The sequence below is a fragment of the Salmo trutta genome, chromosome 15 (genome assembly GCF_901001165.1).
Source record: "Salmo trutta chromosome 15, fSalTru1.1, whole genome shotgun sequence".
NCBI lineage: Eukaryota > Metazoa > Chordata > Actinopteri > Salmoniformes > Salmonidae > Salmo > Salmo trutta.
The window spans coordinates 31847588-31871223 of NC_042971.1; the positions used below are offsets into that span (position 1 = coordinate 31847588).

Here is a 23636-nt window from a genome sequence, read left to right on the forward strand (position 1 = left end):
AAAACAAGCTGTGAATATCACAAGACTCCTTTGATCCAGGGGAGATAAACTCTACTAGATGGGAATGGGGTTCATCAAATCAACAGCCAGGTTTGATCACTTAGTTTTAGAGGAGAATGACTTCTGTTCCTGTCCAATATTGACTGGCTTTCATCATGCTGTCCACTCAAGAGAAAGCTTCAAACTGTAACTAGTGCCTGTAACCTGGTTCATGTTACCAATCAACCTAACAGGGTAGTTACGAACATCACAGGAATTAAATCATCAACATGTATAGGTCACATCTTTACTAATGCTGCATAAATGTGTTTGAAAGCAGTATCCAAATCCATAGGATGTAGTGATGACAATATAGTAGCCATATATATGAAAACTAAAGTTCCTTAAACTGGGCCTAATATAGTGTATAAAAGGTAATCCAATAAGTTTGGTAGTGATTCCTATGTTGTTGATGTAAAGAATATTTGTTGGTTCATTGTGTGTAATGACAAGCAACCAGATGCTGCACTTGACACACTTACAAAATGTCTTATGCCAGTTACTAATAAGCATGCACCCTTTAAAAAAATGACTGTAAAAACAGTGAATCCCCGTGGATTGATGAGGAATGGAAAAATTGTATGGTTGAGAGGGATGAGGCAAAATAAATGGAAAATAGGTCTGGCTGTACAACTGATTGGCAAACGTACTGCAAATTGAGAAATCATGTGAATAAACTGAATAAAGAAGAAACAACTACACTATGAAACAAAGATAAATGACAAAGAATGATAGTAAAAAGCTTTGGAACACCTTAAATTACATTTTGGGCAGACTCTGCTCCATCATTCATTGAATCAGATGGCTCATTCATCACACAACTCACTGATATTGCCAACTACTTTAATGATTTTTTCATTGGCAAGATTTGCAAACTTAGGCATGAAATGCCAGCAACAAACATTGACACTACACATCCATGTGTATCTGACCAAATTATGAAAGACAAGGGTTGTAATTTTGAATTCCATGAAGTGTGGAAGGTGAAGAAATAAAAGTTGTCTATCATCAATGACAAGCCACCGGGGTCTGACAACTTGGATTGAAAATTACAGAAGATAATAGCGGACAATATTGCCTCTCCTATTTCCCAGATCTTCAATTTAAGCCTACTAGAAAGTGTGTGCCCTCAGGCCTGGAGGGAAGCAAAAGGTTTTCCCTTACCTAAGAATAGTATAGCCTTCTTAACTGGTTCAAATAGCCGGCCAATCAGCCTGCTACCAACCCTTAGTAAACTTTTGGGAAAAATTGTGTTTGACCAGATTTCACCTTTATTTAACCAGATACAATGCTATTTTACAGTAAACAAATTGACAACAGACTTTCAGTATGCTTTTAGGGAAGGACATTCAACAAGCACAGAGCTTACACAAATGACTGATAGAAATGTATTAAAAAAAGATTGTGGGGGGTGTTTTGTTAGACTTCAATGAGGCTTTTGACATTATCAATCATAGTATGTTGCTGGAAAAATATGTGTTATGGCTTTACACCCCCTTTACACCCCCTTTATATTGTGGATAAAGAGTTACCTGTCTAACAGAACACAGAGGGTGTTCTTTAATGGAAGCCTCTCCAACAAAATCAGGTAGAATCAGGAATTCCCCAGGGCAGCTGTCTAGGCCCTTTACTTTTTTCAATCTTTACTAACGACATGCCACTGGCTTTAAGTAAAGCCAGGAATATCTAAACTCAGCAAAAAAATTAAACGTCCTCTCACTGTCAAATGTGTTTATCTTCAGCAAACTTAACACATGTAAATATTTGTATGAACATAACAAAATTCAACAACTGAGACATAAACTGAACAAGTTCCACAGACATGTGAGTAACAGAACTGGAATAATGTGTCCCTGAACAAAGGGGGGTCAAAATCAAAAGTAACAATCAGTATCTGGTGTGGCCACCAGCTGCATTAAGTACTGCAGTGCATCTCCTCCTCATGGACTGCACCAGATTTGCCGGTTCTTGCTGATGTTACCCCACTCTTCCACCAAGGCACCTGCAAGTTCCCGGACATTTCTGGGGGGAATGGCCCTGGCCCTCACCTTCCAATCCAACAGGTCCCAGACGTGCTCAATGGGATTGAGATCTGGGCTCTTCGCTGGCCATGGCAGAACACTGATATTCCTGTCTTGCAGGAAATCACGCACAGAACGAGCAGTATGGCTTGTGGCATTGTCATGCTGGAGGGTCATGTCAGGATGAACCTGCAGGAAGGGTACCACATGAGGGAGGAGAATGTCTTCCCTGTAACACACAGCGTTGAGATTGCCTGCAATGACAACAAGCTCAGTCCGATGATGCTGTGACACACTGTCCCAGACCATGACGAACCCTCCACCTCCAAATCTGTCCCGCTGCAGAGTACAGGCCTTGATGTAACGCTCATTCCTTTGACGATAAACGTGAATCCGACCATCACCCTTGGTGAGACAAAACCGCGACTCGTCAGTGAAGAGCACTTTTTGCCAGTCCTGTCTGGTCCAGCGACGGTGGGTTTGTGCCCATAGGCGACGTTGTTGCCGGTGATGTCTGGTGAGGACCTGCCTTACAACAGGCCTACAAGCCCTCAGTCCAGCCTCTCTCAGCCTATTGCGGACAGTCTGAGCACTGATGGAGGGATTGTGTGTTCCTGGTGTAACGCGGGCAGTTGTTGTTGCCATCCTGTACCTGTCCTGCAGGTGTGATGTTCGGATGTACCGATCCTGTGCAGATGTTGTTACATGTGGTCTGTCACTGCGAAGACGATCAGCTGTCTGTCCTGTCTCCCTGTAGTGCTGTCTTAGGTGTCTCACAGTACGGACATTGTAATTTATTGCCCTGGCCACATCTGCAGTCCTCATGCCTCCTTGCAGCATGCCTAAGGCACATTCACACAGATGAGCAGGGACCCTGGGCATCTTTCTTTTGCCATTTTTCAGAGTCAGTAGAAAGGCATCTTTATTGTCCAAAGTTTTCATAACTGTGACCTTAATTGCCTACCGTCTGTAAGCTGTTAGTGTCGTAACGACCCTTCCAAAGGTGAATGTTCATTAATTGTTCATGGTTAATTGAACAAGCATGGGAAACAGTGTTTAAACCCTTTACAATGATGATCTGTGAAGTTATTTGGATTTTTACAAATTATTTTTGAAAGACAGGGTCCTGAAAAAGGGACGTTTCTTTTTTTGCTGAGTTTATGTATGCGGATGACTCAACAATATACACGTCAGCCACCACAGCAACTGAATTGACTGCAACACTTCACAAATAACTGCAGTTAGTTTCAGAATTGGTGGCAAGGAATAAGTTAATCTTAAATATTTCAAAAACTAAAAGCATTGTATTTGGGACAAATCATTCACTAAACCCTAAACCTCAACAAAATCTTGTAATGAATAATGTGTAAATTGAGCAAGTTGAGGAGACTAAACTGCTTGGAGTAACCCTGGATTATAAACTGTCATGGTCAAAACATATTGATACAACAGTAGCTAGGATAGGGGAAGTCTGTCCATAATAGAGCTCTGCTCTGCATTCTTAACAGCACTATCAACAAGGCAGGTCCTACAGGTCCTAGTTTTGTCACACCTGGACTACTGTTCAGCCGTGTGGTCAGGTGCCACAAAGAGGGACTTAGGAAAATTGGAATTGGCTCAGAACAGGGCAGCATGGCTGACCCTTGGATGTGCACAGAGAGCTAACATTAATAATATGCATATCAATCTCTCCTGACTCAAAGTGGAGGAGAGATTCACTTCATTGCTACTTGTATTCGTGAGAAGTTGAATGTTGAATACACCAAGCTGTCTATTTGAACTGCTGGCACACAGCTTGGACACCCATGCATACCCCACAAGACATGCCCCCAAAGGTATCTTCACAGTTCCCAAGTCCAGAACAGACTATGGGAGGTACACAGTACTACATAGAGCCATGACTACATGGAACTATATTCCACATCAAGTAACTCATGCAAGCACTAACATTTAATTTAAAAAACAGACAGACAGGCACAGACACATGCATACATACACACGATAACATATGCACTATACACACACGTACATATGGATTTTGTGTTGTAGATACAGTGGCTTGCAAAAGTATTCACCCCTTTGACATTTTTCCTATTTTGTTGCTTTACAACCTGGAATTAAAATAGATTTTTTGGGGTTTGTATCATTTGATTTACACAACATGCCTACCACTTTGAAGATGCAAAATATTTTTAATTGTGAAACAAACAAGAAATAAGACAAAAAATTGAAAACTTCAGCGTGCATAACTATTCACCCCCCATAGTCAATACTTTGTAGAGCCACCTTTTGCAGCAATTAAAGCTGCAAGTCTCTTGGGGTATGTCTCTATAAGCTTGGCACATCTAGCCACTGGAATGTTTGGCCATTCTTCAAGGCAAAACTGCTCCAGGTCCTTCAAGTTGGATGGGTTCCGCTTTAAGTCATACCACAGATTCTCAATTGTATTGGGGTCTGGGCTTTGACTAGGCCATTCCAAGACATTTAAATGTTTCCCCTTTATCCACTCAAGTGTTGCTTTAGCTGTATGCTTAGGGTCATTGTCCTGCTGGAAGGTGAACCTCCGTCCCAGTCTCAAATCTCTGGAAGACTGAAACAGGTTTCCCTCAAGAATTTCCCTGTATTTAGCCCCATCCATCATTCCTTAATTTCTGACCAGTTTCCCAGTCCCTGCCGATGAAAAATATCCCCACAGTATGATGCTGCCACCACCATGCTTCACTGTGGGGATGGTGTTCTCGGGGTGATGAAAGGTGTTGGGTTTGTGCCAGACATATAATTTTCCTTGATGGCCAAAAATCTCAATTTTAGTCTCATCTGACCAGAGTGCCTTCTTCCTTATGTTTGGGGAGTCTCCCACATGCCTTTTGGTGAATACCAAACATGTTTGCTTATGTTTTTCTTTAAGCAATGGCTTTTTTTCTGGCCACTCTTCCGTAAAGCCCAGCTCTGTGGAGTGTGCGGCTTAAAGTGGTCCTATGGACAGATACTTCAATCTCCTCTGTGGAGCTTTGCAGCTCAGGGTTATCTTTCATCTCTTTGCTGCCTCTCTGATTAATGCCCTCCTTGCCTGGTCTATGAGTTTTGGTGGGCGGCCCTCTCTTGGCAGCTTTATTGTGGTGCCATATTCTTTCCATTTTTAATAATAGATTTAATGGTGCTCTGTGGGATGTTCAATGTTTCAGATATTTTTTTTTAACCCAACCCTGATCTGTACTTCTCCACAACTTTGTCCCTGATGTCACGGGTGTCGTTGTGTAGAGATGACCAAGACGCAGCGGGAATGTGGATGCTCATCTTTATATTTATTAAATAAAGAGAACACGGAAAAAACAACAAAACAAAGAACGGCAGATGACAGTTTCGCAGGCTAAATATTACTAGCAGTGCAAAAGACAACTATCCACAAAAACCCCAGGTGAAAACAAGCTCCTAATATATGACTCCCAATCAGGAACAATGACGTACAGCTGTTCCTGATCGGGAGCCACACAGACAACAAAGAAATAGACAAACCAGAAAACCATAGAAAACCAAAACCAGAACATACACTAAAACCCCGGAATTCATAAACCAAACACCCCTTTAATACTACACACACAACCCGAACCATATGAAACAAATACCCTTCTGCCACGTCCTGACCAAACTACAATACAAATACTCCCTCTACTGGTCAGGACGTGACACCTGATCTGTTTGGAGAGCTCCTTGGTCTTCATGGTGCCGCTTGCTTGGTGGTGCCCCTTGCTTAGTGGTGTTGCAGACTCTTGGGCCTTTCAGAACAGGTGTATATATACTGAGATCATGTGACAGATCATGTGACACTTAGATTGCACACAGGAGGACTTTATTTAACTAATTCTGTGACTTCTGAAGGTAATTGGTCGCACCAGATCTTATTTAGGGGCTTCATAGCAAAGGGATGAATACATATGCACGCACAACTTTTCCATTTTTAATTTTTTGAAATTGTTTTTTGAAACAAGTACTTTTTTTCATTTCACTTCACCAATTTGGACAATTTTTTGTATGTCCATTACATGAAATCCAAATAAAAATCCATTTAAATTACAGGTTGTAATGCAACAAAATAGGAAAAATGGCAAGGGGGATGAATACTTTTGCAAGGCACGGAATGTAGTAGTAGAGTATGGGCCCGAGGGCACACACAATTTATGTTGTGAAATCTGTTGTGAATGTATTGTAATGTTTTTAAAACTGTATAATTGCCTTCATTTTGCTGGACCCCAGGAAGAATAGTTGCTGTCTTGGCAGCAGCTAATGGGGATCCATAATAAATACAAATACACGTTTTGGGATGGACGAACAGAGTTTATGACATTAGAGAGGAGATCAGCTGTACCTGCTAAAATATGGCATACAGGCTAGTATCACATAACTCTGAGGCTGTAAAGCTATGTATCAGAATGTACCTGCCAGGGTTATATTAAAAGCCTGCTGTCACGCCCTGACCTGAGAGAGCCTTTTTATGTCTCTATTTAGGTTTGGTCAGGGTGTGATTTGGGTGGGCATTCTACCTGCACCCTCTGTGACATCTAGGAAGATTTTAATCCACTTAAGCCCAACATTTCTCTAAGTTTGCGCCATCATTGTGAAGCCCTAGTTATTATTTTGCTTTGACAAAGTCATTTCTCTAGATTGTTATTTAGTGTGATTAGTGATTCATTTACCTCTGTCCCTCATTTTATGGTCAACCCTGCTACGTGAACTCCCATTTTAATATGGTGAAAGTAAACTATTCCTTTTTTAATATTTTTTCAGAACGCAACATTAAACAGCTAATAGTCAAATCATAGTGTAAAAATAGGTGAGCTGGTTCTACTCTTTTTGGCCATTTTCCTGTGTTTTGTGGTGGAAAACTGAGCGGGTCAAGCCTAACACGTCAACCCTGTTACCCATAGATAGACAGGGTACAAATGTTTTAATAATTATTTTTTTTGCCTTCCATTGCCACTCCCTGTTGCACACAATAAGCTTCCATTCCCCTTGTCAAAATGGGATTTATGGCTGATTTAAGATGAAATCGTCAACCCTGTTACTGTCAACTCTGTTACGGTCAACTGTATTACTTTATTTGGCACTTCATATGCACTTGCTATAGTATTTTTATTTATTTAACCTCTTGAGATAAAAAAACTAAAAAACAAGTTACACTTCTCAAAAGGCATCGTGGAACGACCATAAAGCCTAAGTTGTTATCACCTTATAATAACACCCTGCTCCCAGATGTAAATAAACTATTAGCTACCCAAACCAGTGGTCAGAATGACATCACAGGGCTGGAAAAGGCATAAGACAGGTGACCCAGTTGCAGTATGAAATATATATAAAACAGTGAACAATAAACTTCACTACGCCTTGTTCACCACTGTATTCTCCCTACGTATAAGCACGATTGTATCTGTGAGACCGCCAATTTTAATAAGGCCAAGAAGGGAAAGGCTCTTCCTTTTCCAAATTCCTCAGGCCGCCTTGGAGGAAGTTGTGCTTTTGGGCTCTGGGTTCTGATAAGAGATGCGTGCTCGCAATTCAACCCCACCCTCCCTCACAGCGCCAGGAAGTCGGAGAAGTGCGTTTAGGGGCCTGGGAAAATGGCGCTACGTGCTCTAGCCCTGACGCAATCCCTGCCCCCCCCCCCCCCCCCCCCCCCGAGTGGCGTCCCAGCGCGCACCACACACTACACACCCACTCTTCGTAGCAGTCTCCTATGTCCTACAACTATATGGGCCTCCAGGCCTAGAGCTATCTTTTGCCATGTCTCTTCATGAGTCGATAGACATGAGAAAAGCGTCTCAGTGTGATATGGTAACATCTCTCTGCTCTGACAGCTTACATGGTTCTGATCTTCACATCATCCTCCAGAGGACCAAGCCTTAGCTGCTTTTTCCTGGGATGGCAAGTGTCAAGTGAGGCATAAAAGTGGTATGAAAACCTCAAATGTCTGTGAAGTTATGTTGAGAACTGTAACATTAGACAAGCGGAGTGCTAGGGATGATATGACTTTGGGTGGTTACTGTGGCCTAGTTAGATTACAACCATGTCAGAGAGGATGGATGTGTTCTAGTGAATGGCCAACATATGACCTCTGAATGACTGTAAACAAGGACATTTTTTATGAGGAAAAGACAGGAAAGACCAAAAGATAGAACTGACCTCCATTTTCTGTTCTTAAATCAGAGAATATAGATGTTTGATGAATCACAAATAACAGTGATATCCAGCAGTTGGTCATCTATCATGTTTCTGTTCTGTTAGGTATTTTGTGTATGACCCAAGAGTGTCACTCGGTCAGCAAATCAGAGTTAATATGGAAAAAGTAACAATGGCTCTATAACAATGGCAATCAGAGAGCACCTGGTGATTGTTACACAATAACTTATCCCCCTTAACCATCTATACCAGCGCTGGCTTATCTCATTCCATTACTCCCCGGCCAAAGTTGTCAAGTAGAATTGCATTAGGTCATAGGTATAATTGTTCCTGCGCTCTGTTGCTCCTGGTTGCTAACAACAGTGTCTGTGTGATCCACTCATGCCAATGGGGAAATGAGTTGGAGGGATATTTGCTGCTATAGTTAGAGAACTTTCAGATTGCAGAAAGTATAATTGGTGAATTAAGGTCTTCTAGGAAATACTAGACACCACAATGAACCGGTCAATCTCTACTGAACCTTTTTAGAGAACCATCTGCAAATGAGCCCAATTTAGGGGTCTGCTCACTTTGAATCATGTTGATTGGATTGAAATACTTGGCATTTAATGGTCAAGTAGAACTATGCATGTGATAAGATGCCAAACCTTAAAATGGTGAAATACAACAGTTAGTTGATTAGAGACCAAATACTCTAATCCATTGCAATGACTGAGTGACTTTGTTCAGTCTGGATCCTCTGAAAAGCTAACACCATGGGAAAAAGACTTATTGGAAAACAACAGATGTGCTAGGCATTTTATCTCTGATTCCAAAGTAGCTGGTTTTCTATCATAACTCCTAAGTTCATCAAATTTTGCAGCCTGAACCCATTGCCTACGTGCTAGGAATATGTATGGAGCAGGAAACAAATACAGTATATTACACACTAACATCACTGAAATTAATTTAAACAATTGACTGGCACCTGCATGAAGAATTCAATATAACACTCTCCCACATAACACTCAACCTACAGGCCAGAAATAAAAATATTAATTTTGTACTCCGTAGGCCTAAATTCTTTTTATAGGATTAATTTTCTTAATTTTAGAGTAAACTAAGAAACTTAACTTTTGAATCTATATGACAAAACATCTAGGCTATTTAAACAAGTATTTATTAAATTATTTGATATAAAATAATACATTTTAAATGAGCTGAAGTATCATATTTATGTACTCACTTTCCTTGACAAAATGGTGAATATTGACACTGATTTTACTCAAACAATTAACCACTCATTTTTTTCATTAGAGCTCACTCAAGAACATTTTCAAGGATTTTATTAACATTATAGTCATTTATTAACATTATAGTCACTCTTATCCAGAGTGATTTACAGTGAGTGCATATATTTCATACTGGTCCCCTGTGGGAATCAAACCCACAACCCTGATGTGGCACACACATGTGCTAGCCACAGTGAACCCTTTCATGTTCCTTGAAAGTCAAACTATTCCCTTTGAATCTATATGACAAAACATCTAGGCTTGTTAAATAAGTATTTTTAAAAGCCTGTTGCAAAACTATAGTCTAGAGCATGCATTAGACTAGAGGGCTGATGCTCATGCGGTGGTGCAGCACATCACCTTACATCATCTGAACTCCTCACCTCATTTTGAGCATCACATGAACCTCACAGCTGACACCCTATCAGGTTAGTAGTGGCTCTCTGAATATGTTAATACATCTAAGTGTATATTTGTCGGAGTCCTAGAATTTGATATTGTAGTACTAAAGTTCATAGAAGAAGAAAAGTTGTTACTTACTTGTAATCAACATGGTGCTGTAATGTTGTCAGATAAAATGTGATATTTAGTCTCGTTTTATTCTTGTTAAGAATGAGCAAACTTATCAAACTTGATGTTGAATAATACAAATACATAAAAACTATACAAATCCATTCAAATGTTGAAGACAAGTTCAGCTGTCTTGATCATATTGGGCATCATAGTGAAATCAGTACAAACATTTCCACTTTCCAGTCGCCCTTCCCTCCCCTGGACCATACCAACTGCACATAACGCTCACCCCAGGAGGGAGGCTTCCAAAATTACATAATGGATGACCAAGGCTGTTGACTTTAAAAGCATGCAAGGGTATTTCAGAATTCAGATAACTTTCTCTACTGTGAAAATTAATACAATTGTAACATCTGATATAAAATAATTCATTTTAAATTAGCTAATGTATCCCCCCCACACCACCACCCTTAAGAGACTGTGGTTGATCCCATGACATTGCCCTTTTGGTATTAGACCAGACTAGAGTGACCTGAAAGAGATTTCCAAACCTCAGACTCTGGCCTTGAGGGCATTTTTCCCCCTTTGTAGTCAGAGTTGACAGTTAAAATTAGATGTAGCAGACAATCAGCCTATCAAGGTAAACAAGGAAACTCTCAAAGACAGTCAGGCCAAGAACATGATGAACTTCCCTCCACACAGGCTTCATAATAATTATGTATTTTTTATATAATACAGTACAATATTTGTACTTTATGTAACTATTCCTTCCAATATCCAGATGCCACATTTCTTACACATTGATGTTCTCACTTTTCTTGACAAAATGGTGAATATTGACTCTATCTTTACTGATCCTACTCAAACAATCAACCACTTATTTATGTCATTAGAACTCACTCAATAAAACCTTCATGGATTTCATTAACATCATAGTCATTCAGCAGACAGTCTTATCCAGAGTGACTTACAGTAGTGAGTGCATACATTTTCATACTGGTCCCCCATGGGAATCAAACCCACAACCCTAATGTTGAACACACCACACTCTACCGACTGAGCCACAGGGAACCCTTCCATGTTCCTTGAAAGTCAAATTATTCCTATGGTACAGTACCTTATCTCTAAAACCTGCAGACCACAATTATATGTGGTCTGACCTTCTCCTGTCGCTGCTATCAGCATCTTGTAAAAGGCAGCCGCTGTTTCAAAGCAGAAATGGCACATTTAGTTCAAATCAAAAGAACAAGAGGATAGTAACTCTAATGACTACTCTTAAACCACTGTGGATGATGACAAAAACCTGCAGTGCTAATAGCCCTCTTCAAGGCTTCATCAGGATTCATTCTTAGGTAAGCCATTAGCGGTAATAGGTTCCATTTACAACGTAGGTGTTTGATTAGGCTCTTTTAAATGTAAAAACCCCTTGAGAGGTCCACCGCTTTGCTGCATTAATTCACAGTTGAACGAAAGATGGAAAGAAATGAAAACAACTAATGACTTTTACACAAGAGTGAAGTACAGGACCCATGGTCCCCTTGGCAACCTTCCTGGAGTGCTTAGCTCAAGTTTATAATAAAACCTGGAAATAAGCATTCTTGGCTGTTACTGGGAATGAGATGTTTTTCTTGGATGACCCTAGTCCAAGATTCTGGTTTATGTGCATGATGTCATAGTCCATCATAATGCAGACCAAAGTTTTGTTATTTTTCCTGCAGATTTCAAAAGTGCTTCTGCTTCATGTCTGTGTAATATAGTAATTATTTTATAATACACATTTGAAGACAAATGTTGACTTCGGTAACTGTCACAACTGACCAAATATTTTATCTTGGCACAATTATAAAGTTTTTCTGTTTGGGTTAGTTGGTGAATTCATCAAAGCCACTGGCTCCTTCTGGTTCCTTGAGGGTCCCACCCTTGTTTTGGGTGAGTTAATTTGGCGGGGCGGGGGTGTGCACTGCAGCCCTCCTCCGCAAGCAAAGGCTTCTGCTCTGACAAGCCCCTTATTCCAAATGGTCCAACTCCAAATGATGTAAAGCACTGTCCTTCCATCACACAATCTGCTTTAATTCTATACCTATAGAAAACATATTAGCTGCTGTTGAATAGTTTCAGTTCTGTGGATGTTATAAAACTTGTTACTATGTAAGAGATTATGACTTCTGGGTTTTCCTCCTCAGGACCACAACTCCTAAATGCTGAAGTGATAGTGACCAGCAAGGATGAAATGATCGCTGCTGCTAATATCTACGTTTCTCTACCTCTCCCATCAAATCAAACTTAACCATGACGACAGATGTTTTTCTACTCACTTTTGCAGCATGGGCAGTCAGCCTGCCTTACAATAAATACACAACATCACAAAGAAATTGCCATACGGAGACATGGAACTATGCTGAAACTATAGAAACCACACTGAACACCACAACAAAGAAGATCATTCCACATCATCTCACTTTACGATATGAGCTTGGACAGGTTGGCTGAAAATGGCCAGGCTATAGCCAAATGGGTCTATATATCAAAGATCCAGAGGTCCAATAGCATCTCTCTCTAGTTCATCACTCTTAGAAATAACATCATCGGTGTTCAAATCTTTGTGTTGATGAAATGATGTTACTTCAACAGCTGTGGTGGCAGACCGGCCAGCAGCCATCCAGTCTGTTCTACTGGATGGTTTTATTTACAACTGAAGTATTTACAATGACTGTGATTAATGCTAATGGCCAAGCCTCTCTATTGGAAACAGTCAGATCCATCCACCAAGACTGATCCAAAGCAACACTAGCGCCATGTGGACTGTGGGTACGTTTAATACAAAGCGACATATGTCCCAGTGTTGTGAGAAGGACAAAGGGACAGCCGTGTGTGTGTTTACCTAGTATGAAAGTTACCCTGTCCTCGTTTGTTTGCTAGGCCATAAAGCTGAGAGGCTCACTTAGGCTTGACCTCTGCTCTTGGCAGCCGCTGCACTGCTGGCCCCTGGTCACTGTTTTGTAAGGTTATGCAAGAACACACATCCTTTTCCTGAGTAAGAGGAGGAGGGCATCAGAAAAGGAAGAATTCAGCTCAGTACCCCTCTCAGGGTAGTGTGTGTGTGTGTGTGTGTGTGTGTGTGTGTGTGTGTGTGTGTGTGTGTGTGTGTGTGTGTGTGTGTGTGTGTGTGTGTGTGTGTGTGTGTGTGTGTGTGTGTGTGTGAGTGCGTGCGTGCGTGCGTGCGTGCGTGCGTGTGAGACTGTGTGTGTGTGGTTATGAGTGTGTTAGGGAGGGTATGTGAGGATGTGTCATGTGCTTACTCTCATGGACTTTGTTTCGATTTCAGTATACCGTATGCACTTGTGATTGTGTGTGTTTCTCTCTATGTGTGTATTTCTGTGTCTGTAATCTGAGTCCAGCCTCTGAGTCTTTGGGCTGGTATTTCCGTTGATGTAGGAAGCGCTCTTTCCGTCCCTAGAACTGTGTGTCCCTCCCCTTCTACTCACCGGTGCTGCAGCTCCAGCTTGCCAACGAGCCTCTGTGTACAAATCAACCTGTCCTGAACACACTGGGCGCCTCTGTACTGGAACCAGGAAACGCTGAGCACAATCACTGACCACCTCCTCCTCGCTCAAAATAACTTCTAACTTTAGCAGAAATATTTTATCAAAAGCTATGATGATAATAATAAAACGACAGTATTTGGCCTCTTTGTGTACCCTTTAGGGACAGAGACAGAGGGACACAGGTGGCAGTGTGGAATGAAAATAACCTGTGAAAATAATTAAAGCATTTGACATGAAAACTGGAAAAAGCATACCGGTAGCTGACATCTGTGACGTAATGAAAAGGCCTTGGCCCTGCCGTGCCCTGACATGGTCTGAATGCTATTGTATAATAGCGGTGTAGAGTTAGTAGAGTTGTCAGTGCCTGTTTGTCTCTTGCTGCACTGAATATAATTGCCATAGAGCTCAGAGCTTAGGTTACAGTAGGCCAGACTCTGTCACAGGCCAAGCGACAGGACTAGCCCCTGAAAGGAGCCTCTGATGAGCTACAGAATCAATTAAGTGGGGATATGATAAGAGCTGTGCTTTATTAGTTAGAAATGATCTGGGGTGCAGAGTAATGGCGCATCCATGTAGAGTTCATTTGGAAGGCATCTTCATTGGGACACCTATGGCTGCTATGTTCTCTGGCAACACGTCTGTGTTAATTTCCCTTCTCATACCTCAGCTATTGAATTGGAGTTTAGGGAACACAGTTCTATTTCATATATCTGATAATGGCACTGGCGGGGATGGCTGCTGTTTTACAGGCTCCTAACCAACTGTGCTATTTTGTGTGTTTTTTTCACATTGTTTGTAACTTATTTTGTACATAATATTGCTGCTACTGTCTCTTATGACCAAGAAGGGGTGTGGGTGTGTGTCTATTTGTCAATAATAGCTGGTGCGCGAAGCTGTAGACCATCTATATTTTTTTGTAGCCATCTATTTACCGCCACAAACCGATGCTGGCACTAAGACCGCACTCAACGAGCTCTATAAGGCCATAAGCAAACAATAAAATGCTCATATAGAAGCGGCGCTCCTAGCGGCCGGGGACTTCAATGCAGGTAAACTTAAATCCGTTTTACCTAATATCTACCAGCATGTCACATGTGCAACCAGAGGGAAAAAAACTCTAGACCATCTTTACTCCACACACAAAGACGCATACAAAGCTCTCCCTCGCCCTCCATTTGGCTAATCTGACCATAATTCTATCCTCCTAATTCCTGTTTACAATAAAAAAGTAAAGCAGGAAGTACCTGTGACTCGCTCAATAGGGAAGTGGTCAGATGACAAGGATGCTACGCTACAGGATTGTTTTGCTAGCACAGACTGGAATATGTTCCGGGATTCATCCTATGGCGTCTCCCCAATGGCATCCCCAATTCATCCAACGTCATCCCCACAGTGATTCTACGTACATATCACAACCAGAAGCCATGGATTACAGGCAACATCCGCACCGAGCTAGAGGTGCCGCTTTCAAGGAGCGGGACACTAATCCGGACGCTTATAAGAAATCCCGCTATGCCTTCAGACGAACCATCAAACAGGCAAAGCGTCAATACAGGACTAAGATTGAATCCTACTACATCGGCTCTGACGCACGTCGGATGTGGCAGGGCTTGCAAACTATTACGGACTACAAAGGGAAACCCAGCTGTGAGCTGCCCAGTAATGCGAGCCTACCTGACGAGCTAAATGCCTTTTATGCTCGCTTCGAGGCAAGCAACACTGAAGCATGCATGAGAGCACCATCTGCTCCGGACGACTGTGTGATCATGCTCTCTATAGCCAATGTGAGCAAGAAATTTAAACAGGTCAACATTCACAAGGCCGCGGGGCCTGACGCATTACCAGGACATGTACTCAGACCAACTGGCAAGTGTCTTCACTGACATTTTCAATTTCTCTGTGTCCGAGTCTGTAATACCTACATGTTTCATGCTGACCACCATAGTCCTTGTGCCCAAGAAAGTGAAGGTAACCTGCATAAATGACTACCATCCCTTAGCACTCACGTTTGTAGCCATGCTCACATCAACACCATCATCCCAGAAACTCTAGACCCACTCCAATTCGCATACCGCCCCAACAGATCCACAGATAATCCAATCTCTATTGCACTCCACACTACCCTTTCACACCTGGACAAAAGGAACACCTATGTGAGAATGCTGTTCATTGACTACAGCTCAGCATTCAACACCATAGAGCCCACAAAGCTAAGGACCCTGGGACTAAACACCTTCTGCAACTGGATCCTGAACTTCCTGACGGGCCGCCTCCAGGTGGCAAGGGTAGAACGACCTTCTTGATCCTAATCAGTCAGGTTTCAAGACTGGGCATTCAACTGAGACTGCTCTTCTCTGTGTCACGGAGGCTCTCCGCACTGCTAAAGCTAACTCTCTCTCCTCTGCTCTCATCCTTCTAGACCTATCTGCTGCCTTTGATACTGTGAACCATCAGATCCTCCTCTCCACCCTCTCCGAGCTGGGCATCTCCGGCGCGGCCCACGCTTGGATTGCGTCCTACCTGACAGGTCGCTCCTACCAGGTGGCGTGGCGAGAATCTGTCTCCGCACCACGTGCTCTCACCACTGGTGTCCCCCAGGGCTCTGTTCTAGGCCCTCTCCTATTCTCGCTATACACCAAGTCACTTGGCTCTGTCATATCCTCACACGGTCTCTCCTATCATTGCTATGCAGACGACACACAATTAATCTTCTCCTTTCCCCCTTCTGACAACCAGGTGGCGAATCGCATCTCTGCATGTCTGGCAGACATATCAGTGTGGATGACGGATCACCACCTCAAGCTGAACCTCGGCAAGACGGAGCTGCTCTTCCTCCCGGGGAAGGACTGCCCGTTCCATGATCTCGCCATCACGGTTGACAACTCCCTTGTGTCCTCCTCCCAGAGTGCTAAGAACCTTGGCGTGATCCTGGACAACACCCTGTCGTTCTCCACTAACATCAAGGCGGTGACCCGATCCTGTAGGTTCATGCTCTACAACATTCGCAGAGTACGACCCTGCCTCACACAGGAAGCGGCGCAGGTCCTAATCCAGGCACTTGTCATCTCCCGTCTGGATTACTGCAACTCGCTGTTGGCTGGGCTCCCTGCCTGTGCCATCAAACCCCTACAACTCATCCAGAACGCCGCAGCCCGTCTGGTGTGCAACCTTCCCAAGTTCTCTCACGTCACCCCGCTCCTCCGCTCTCTCCACTGGCTTCCAGTTGAAGCTCGCATCCGCTACAAGACCATGGTGCTTGCCTACGGAGCTGTGAGGGGAACGGCACCTCCGTACCTTCAGGCTCTGATCAGGCCCTACACCCAAACAAGGGCACTGCGTTCATCCACCTCTGGCCTGCTCGCCTCCCTACCTCTGAGGAAGCACAGTTCCCGCTCAGCCCAGTCAAAACTGTTCGCTGCTCTGGCACCCCAATGGTGGAACAAGCTCCCTCACGATGCCAGGACAGCGGAGTCAATCACCACCTTCCGGAGACACCTGAAACCCCACCTCTTTAAGGAATACCTGGGATAGGATAAAGTAATCCTTCTAACCCCCCCCCCTTTAAAAGATTTAGATGCACTATTGTAAAGTGGTTGTTCTACTGGATATTATAGGTGAATGCACCAATTTGTAAGTCGCTCTGGATAAGAGCGTCTGCTAAATGACTTAAATGTAAATGTAAATGTAAGGGTAGGCAACAACATATCTGTCACGCTGATCCTCAACACGGGGGCCCCTTAAAGGTGCGTGCTTAGTCCCCTCCTGTACTCCATGTTCACCCACGACTGCGTGGCCAAGCACAACTCCAACACCACCATTAAGTTTGCTGACAACACAACAGTGGTAGGCTTGATCATCCACAACGATGAGACAGTCTATTGGGAGGAGGTCAGAGACCTGGCCGTGTGGTGCCAGGACAACAACCTCTCCCTCAACGTGAGCAAGACAAAGGAGCTGATCATGGAATGCAGGAAAAGGAGGGCCGAACACGCCCCCATTCACATCGACGGGGCTGTAGTGGACCGGGTCGAGAGTTTCAAGTTCCTTGGTGTCCACATCACCAACAAAATATCATGGTCCAAACACACCAAGACAGTCGTGAAGAGGCACGACAACACCTTTTCCCCCTCAGGAGACTGAAAAGATTTGGCTTGGGTCCCCAGATCTTCAAAAAGTTAAACAGCTGCACCATCGAGAGCATCCTGACCGGTTGCATCACTGCCTGGTATGGCAACTGCTTGGCATCCAACCGTAAGGTGCTCCAGAGGGTAATACGTACGGCCCAGTACATCCTGCCATCCAGTACCTATATACTAGTCAACCAAGTCATAGACTATTCTCTCTGCTACTTCACGGCAAGCGATACCGAGCACCGAGTCTAGGTCCAAAAGGCACCTTAACAACTTCTACCCCCAAGCCATAAGACTGCTGAACAGTTAATCAAATGGCCACCCAGGCAATTTACATGAATTTGCTTACACTGCTGCTACTCACTGTTTATTATCTCTGCATAGTCACTTTACCCCTACATCCATGTATAAATTACCTTGAGTAACCTGCACATTGACTCTGTACCGGTACCCCCTGGATATAGCCTCATTATTGTTATTTTATTGTGTTACTTTTTATTTTATTTTTTACTTTAGTTTATTTAGTAAATATAGGCCCATGAGCCGCTGAGGCCCCTCATGATGAGTTCCATTTTTTTGTGGCCCCCACCTCTGTTAAAGTTGCCCATCCCTGCCCTAGATCAATAGCTAGCATTGGACACCACTTAACTGTGACAGTAGGGTCTGCACAAATGTGTGAAGTGAATACTTATTTACTTACTCTATGAAGTGTGTACTTGTTGATGTATTCTGAGGAGCGTGTGCTTCTTGACATACACTTTGCAGTGTGTACTTGTTGACATACTACACAAAGTATGTACACTATAAGGTTGTGTACTTGTTGACAATGACATACCCTACGATGTGTGTACTTGTTGACATACACTACAAAGTTTGTCCTTGTTTACATACAGTACACTTTGAAATGTGTACATTTCTTGTTGATGCAGTGTGTTACAATGGAAAGCCTGGGCATCATGCAGGCTGAAGGTCATAATGGTCCCTAGTGGGGTTCTTATTGTTCCGGAGCCTTCCCGGAGCCTTCCCATCAGGATATCCCAGTCCCACGCCATCCCACATTCTGTCTCCGAGCCCCTGACCCAAAATAGCACCTCTGATCCGTTCAGCTTGTTGTCCATCCATCCAGGAAATGTCAAAGCTATGATGTACATTGGCCTGTTCTCTCTGACCCCCTTGTCTTTCTCTGTGTTTACAATGGGCTTAGCTAAAGCCATCATATGGAATTATGCTCTACTGACATGGTCTTTAGTGTCTAAATCCAGAGCTCTGACATTTATTCAAATGGTGTTAGTTTATATAAACCTACTGACTGTACAGTATCATTATACTAGATATTTAAGCAGTCGCTGATGACTCCGATTTGAACCCTTACTTTGGAACCCTAAAAAAGTAAAGTATAAGTAAGTAAAGTAAAGTATACAAAGCATGTGCTTTTTGTATTACACTAATTAGGAAAAGGAGTAAAGGAATGCTGGATATTCTTTATTTTTTACATGAGTTCATGAGTCTATAAGGAAGCCCTACAGAAGCCCAAGGCAAAAAAACAATAATACGTAGACTTTGAATGATCTAGTTCGAACGACTTAGTAAATATATGTTTTTGAAATATATGTCGTTTGAAATGACATATTAATTATTTTGAACAACGTATTATCTCATTCAAACAACTTAATTGTTATTTTGTCTAATTAGACCTAATTTCTGATGCAGTGCCAGCTGTGCTTGTAAGACCGTTGTTGCAGTCATTCATTCACTGATTCCATCCATTGATATGATTATTCAATGACAGTTATTTAATAGCCTAAAGCAGGGCTGCTTTTGAATGCCAGAGCATGTAAGTGGGCCAACAAGATCTCACGGTTTTAACAATTTGACTTCAGATTCTGACGTTTATCCAAGTTTCTCCAAACATCAAATTTCAGAAGCGTTTTTGACACACTGGGTTGCTCCTCCTGGTCAGCATTGTCTTTCCAAGGGTGGCGCGTTCAATCCCAGTGGTGGACATTCTTTTTCTTTTCCTTTTTTCTATCCCAAACCTTAACCTTTACCAAAAAAACATTCGTAATGAATGCCTTAACTTAACAGTGTAGTTGTTTTTGTTTTAAAACTATCCAAAACCTTAACCCTTAATGTAAGAATTTGGAATGAATCAAGGAAGACGCTGAGCAGGAGGAGAAACCCAGGGTGTCAAAAACACGTTGACATTTGACGTTTGGAGCAACTTTGAAACTTGACGTTTGGAGAAATGTGGATAAACGTCAGAATCTGAAGTCAAATTGATAAAACCGTGAGATCTTGTTGGCCCACTACATGTTCTGGCATTCAAAAGCAGCCCTATCAAAGAATGAAAAATCATTTCAATGGATGGAATCAGTGATTGAATGGCTGCAGCAACGATCTGACAAGCACAACTGGTGCTGCATAACAAATTAGGCCTAACTAGACAAAATAAGTCATTTTTTTTACTGAGTTGTTCAAATGAGATACTAAGTAATTCGAACAAGATATTAAGTCATTCGGAAAAGATTATTCCAATCGTTTTATTTTTTGCCTTGGGTTTCAGGGCTTCTGTACGCCTATGATGTCTAACGTCCTTTCTTAATTACAGCTTATAGGAGAAGCCCTTTCACTCATGCAGGTGTTGTGCCGGCCGACGTCAGTGTTCATCTGCTTAGTTTTGGTAAAGAAAGATGTCTGGCAGAAGCCCAGAGATGACCCATTCAGCGCAGAGACAGGAGGGAGCCACAATGCAAAAGTGTCAGGGATTAAGGCAGCGCCTAGACTGAGTACCGCAGTGTGTGTGTATGTGTGCGTGTGTGTGTGTGCGTTTGGGTGTGTGACTGTACACAATGAGAAGAAAACAGACAAGTTTTTGCCTCTCCTCCAAGTGATGCCAACTGTTCTGCACACACAGCTAAGAGCCAGAGCATTTGAGCACAAGGTAAGCAAACAGTTTAGAGTATAATCTCCTCCCTAGCCCCCTACTGAATGGCTAGACGGGTATACACACTTGCACCCACATGTGTACACCTGCAGAAGAAATAGAACACACACATGCACAGCAATGCTTAACACCATAGCAGCACCCACCCGTAGTACTCGCTCCAGCAGGTATATGTCACTGGTCACTCCAAAAGCCAATTCTTCCTTTGGCTGCCTCTCCTTCCAGTTTTCTGCTGCCAATGACTGGAACGAATTGCAAAAATTGCTAAAATTGTGTGCTGCCCTATCAGACTCCCAATCACAGCCAGATGTGATTCAGCCTGGATTTGAACCAGGGACTGTAGTTACACCTCTTGCACTGAGATGCAGTGCCTTAGACAGCAGCGCCACTTGGGAGCAGTCCCTGGTTTGATATATATATATATACACAGTACCAGTCAAAGTTGAAAAACAAACGATAGTCCCACTAAGTGCAAACCAGATGGGATGGAGTATCCTTGCAGAATGCTGTGGTAGCCATGCTGGTTAAGTGTGCATTGAATTCTAAATAAATCAGTAACAGTGTCACCGGCAAAGCACCCCCACACCTTCACACCTCCTCCTCCATGCTTCACGGTGGGAACCACACATGCAGAGATCATCCGTTCACCTACTCTGTGTCTCACAAAGACACGGCGGTTGGAACCAAAAATCTTACGTTTTGACTTTTCAGACCAAAAGACAGATTTCCACAGGTCTAATGTCCATTGCTCATGTTTCTTGGCCCAAGCAAGTCTCTTCTTCATATTGGTGTCATTTAGTAGTGATTTGTTTGCAGCAATTCGATCATGAAGGCCTGATTCACACAGTCTCCTCTGAACAGTTGATGTTGAGATGTGTCTGATACTTGAACTCTGTGAAGCATTTATTTGGGCTGCAATCTGAGGTGCAGTTAACTCTAATGAATTTATCCTCTGCAACAGAGGTAACTCTGGGTCTTCTATTCCTGTGGCGGTCCTAATAAGAGCCAGTTTCATCATTACGCTTTATTTTGCGACTGCACTTGAAGAAACTTTCCAAGTTCTTGACATTTTCCGTATTGACTGACCTTCATGTCTTCAAGTAATGACGGACTGTCGTTTCTCTTTGCTTATTTGAGCTGTTCTTGCCATAATATGGATTTGGTATTTTACCAAATAGGGCGATCTTCTGTATACCACCCCTACCTTATCACAACAGAACTGATTGGCTCAAACACATTAAGAAGGAAATGAATTCCACAAATGAATTGAAATGCAGTCCAGGTGACTATCTTATGAAGCTGGTTGACTCCATATGTGTTATTTCAAAGTTTTGATGTCTTCACTATTATTCTACAATGTGAAAATAGTAAAAGTAAAGAAAAACCCTTAAATGAGTAGGTGTGTCCAAACCTTTGACAGGTACTGTATATATAAATATATATTTTTTAGGAAATCAGTAGGGGTCTCAACTTACTGTTGAGAGTTAGAATAGTAGAATACATAAGGTGCAAGTTCGAAATTTGGTTGTGCATCAGCAGTTTTTCTCTTGTTTTGTCAGTCACTGACAGTCACTCAATTAGCCATGTCAGCTAACAATTTTTAGATTGGTAAGTTAGTCTAGCCAGTTATCTAAACCTGTAGTTATCATGTTCCCGAATACCAACGTGCCCAGGGACCCTGACCTCCAAGGGGCCCCAATTGATTTGGTTAGTCAATCTCAGATATCATTAACATGGCATAATTCATGGCAAAATGTGTAGAATTGCAGGATATTAGCTTTAAAACTGAAAAAAATCTATACAGTTGTAGTCAGAAGTTTACATACACTTAGGTTGGAGTCATTAAAACTCGTCTTTCAACCACTCCACAAAATTCTTGTTAACAAACTATAGTTTTGGAAAGTCGGTTAGGACATCTACTTTGTGCATGACACAAGTAATTCTTCCAACAATTGTTTACAGACAGATTATTTCACTTCTAATTCACTGTATCACAATTCCAGTGGGTCAGAAGTTTACATACACTAAGTTAACTGTGCCTTTAAACAGCTTGGAAAATTCCAGAAAATTATGTCATGGCTTTAGAAGCTTCTGATAGGTTAATTGACATCATTTGAGTCAATTGGAAGTGTACCTGTGGATGTATTTCAAGGTCTACCTTCAAACTCAATGCCTCTTTGCTTGACATCATGGGGAAATCAAAATAAATCAGCCAAGACCTCAGAAAAGAATTTGTAGACCTCCACAAGTCTGGTTCATGCTTGGGAGCATTTTACAAAAGCCTGAAGGTACTACATTAATCTGTACTTTTTGGAGAAATGTCCTCTGGTCTGATGAAACAAAAATAGAACTGTTTGGCCATATTGACCATCGTTATGTTTGGAGGAAAAAGGGGGAGGCTTGCAAACCGAAGAACACCATCCCAACCGTGAAACACGGGAGTGGCAGCATCATGTTGTGGGGGTGCTTTGCTGCAGGAGGGACTGGTGCATATCACAAAATAGATGGCATCATGAGGACGGAAAATTATGTGGATATATTGAAGCAACATCTCAAGACATCAGTCAGGAAGTTAACGCTTGGTCGCAAATGGGTCTTCCAAATAAACAATGACCCCAAGCATACTTCCAAAGTTGTGGCAAAATGGCTTAAGGACAACAAAGTCAAGATATTGGAGTTACACCAGCTCTGTCTGTCACGTCCTGGCCAGTATAAGGGTTAATTGTTATTGTAGTTTGGTCAGGACGTGGCAGAGGGTATTTGTTTTATGTGGTTCAGGGTGGTGTGTTAGTTAGGAGGGCGTTTGATTTATTATTTCAGGGTTTTGAGTTGTGGTCTATGTTTATGTATTTCTATGTGTAGTCTAGTGAGTGTGTTTCTATGTTGGGTTAATTGGGGTGGACTTCCAATTGAAGGCAGCTGGTGTTGCCTTTGATTGGAAGTCTTATATTAGTTGGGTGTGTTTGTCTGTGCATTTGTGGGAGATTGTTTCTTGTTTT

At 42.4% G+C, this 23636-nt stretch overlaps 1 protein-coding gene across 2 annotated transcripts in view; it reads right to left on the minus strand.

Moving 5' to 3' along the window:
* The window catches only part of LOC115148827 (rho GTPase-activating protein 7), a 103181-nt gene that overhangs the window by 22928 nt on the left and 56617 nt on the right, over positions 1–23636 (minus strand). Inside the window, exon 1 of one of the 2 annotated variants that reach the window (XM_029691084.1) lies at positions 10046–10229. The exons of the other annotated variant lie outside the window; for it this stretch is intronic. Within the exon in view, the coding sequence (XP_029546944.1) occupies positions 10046–10058 (13 nt within the window). The 5' untranslated portion in view covers positions 10059–10229. Of the gene's footprint in view, positions 1–10045; positions 10230–23636 lie in introns of those variants that run through there. 2 annotated transcript variants of the gene reach the window in all.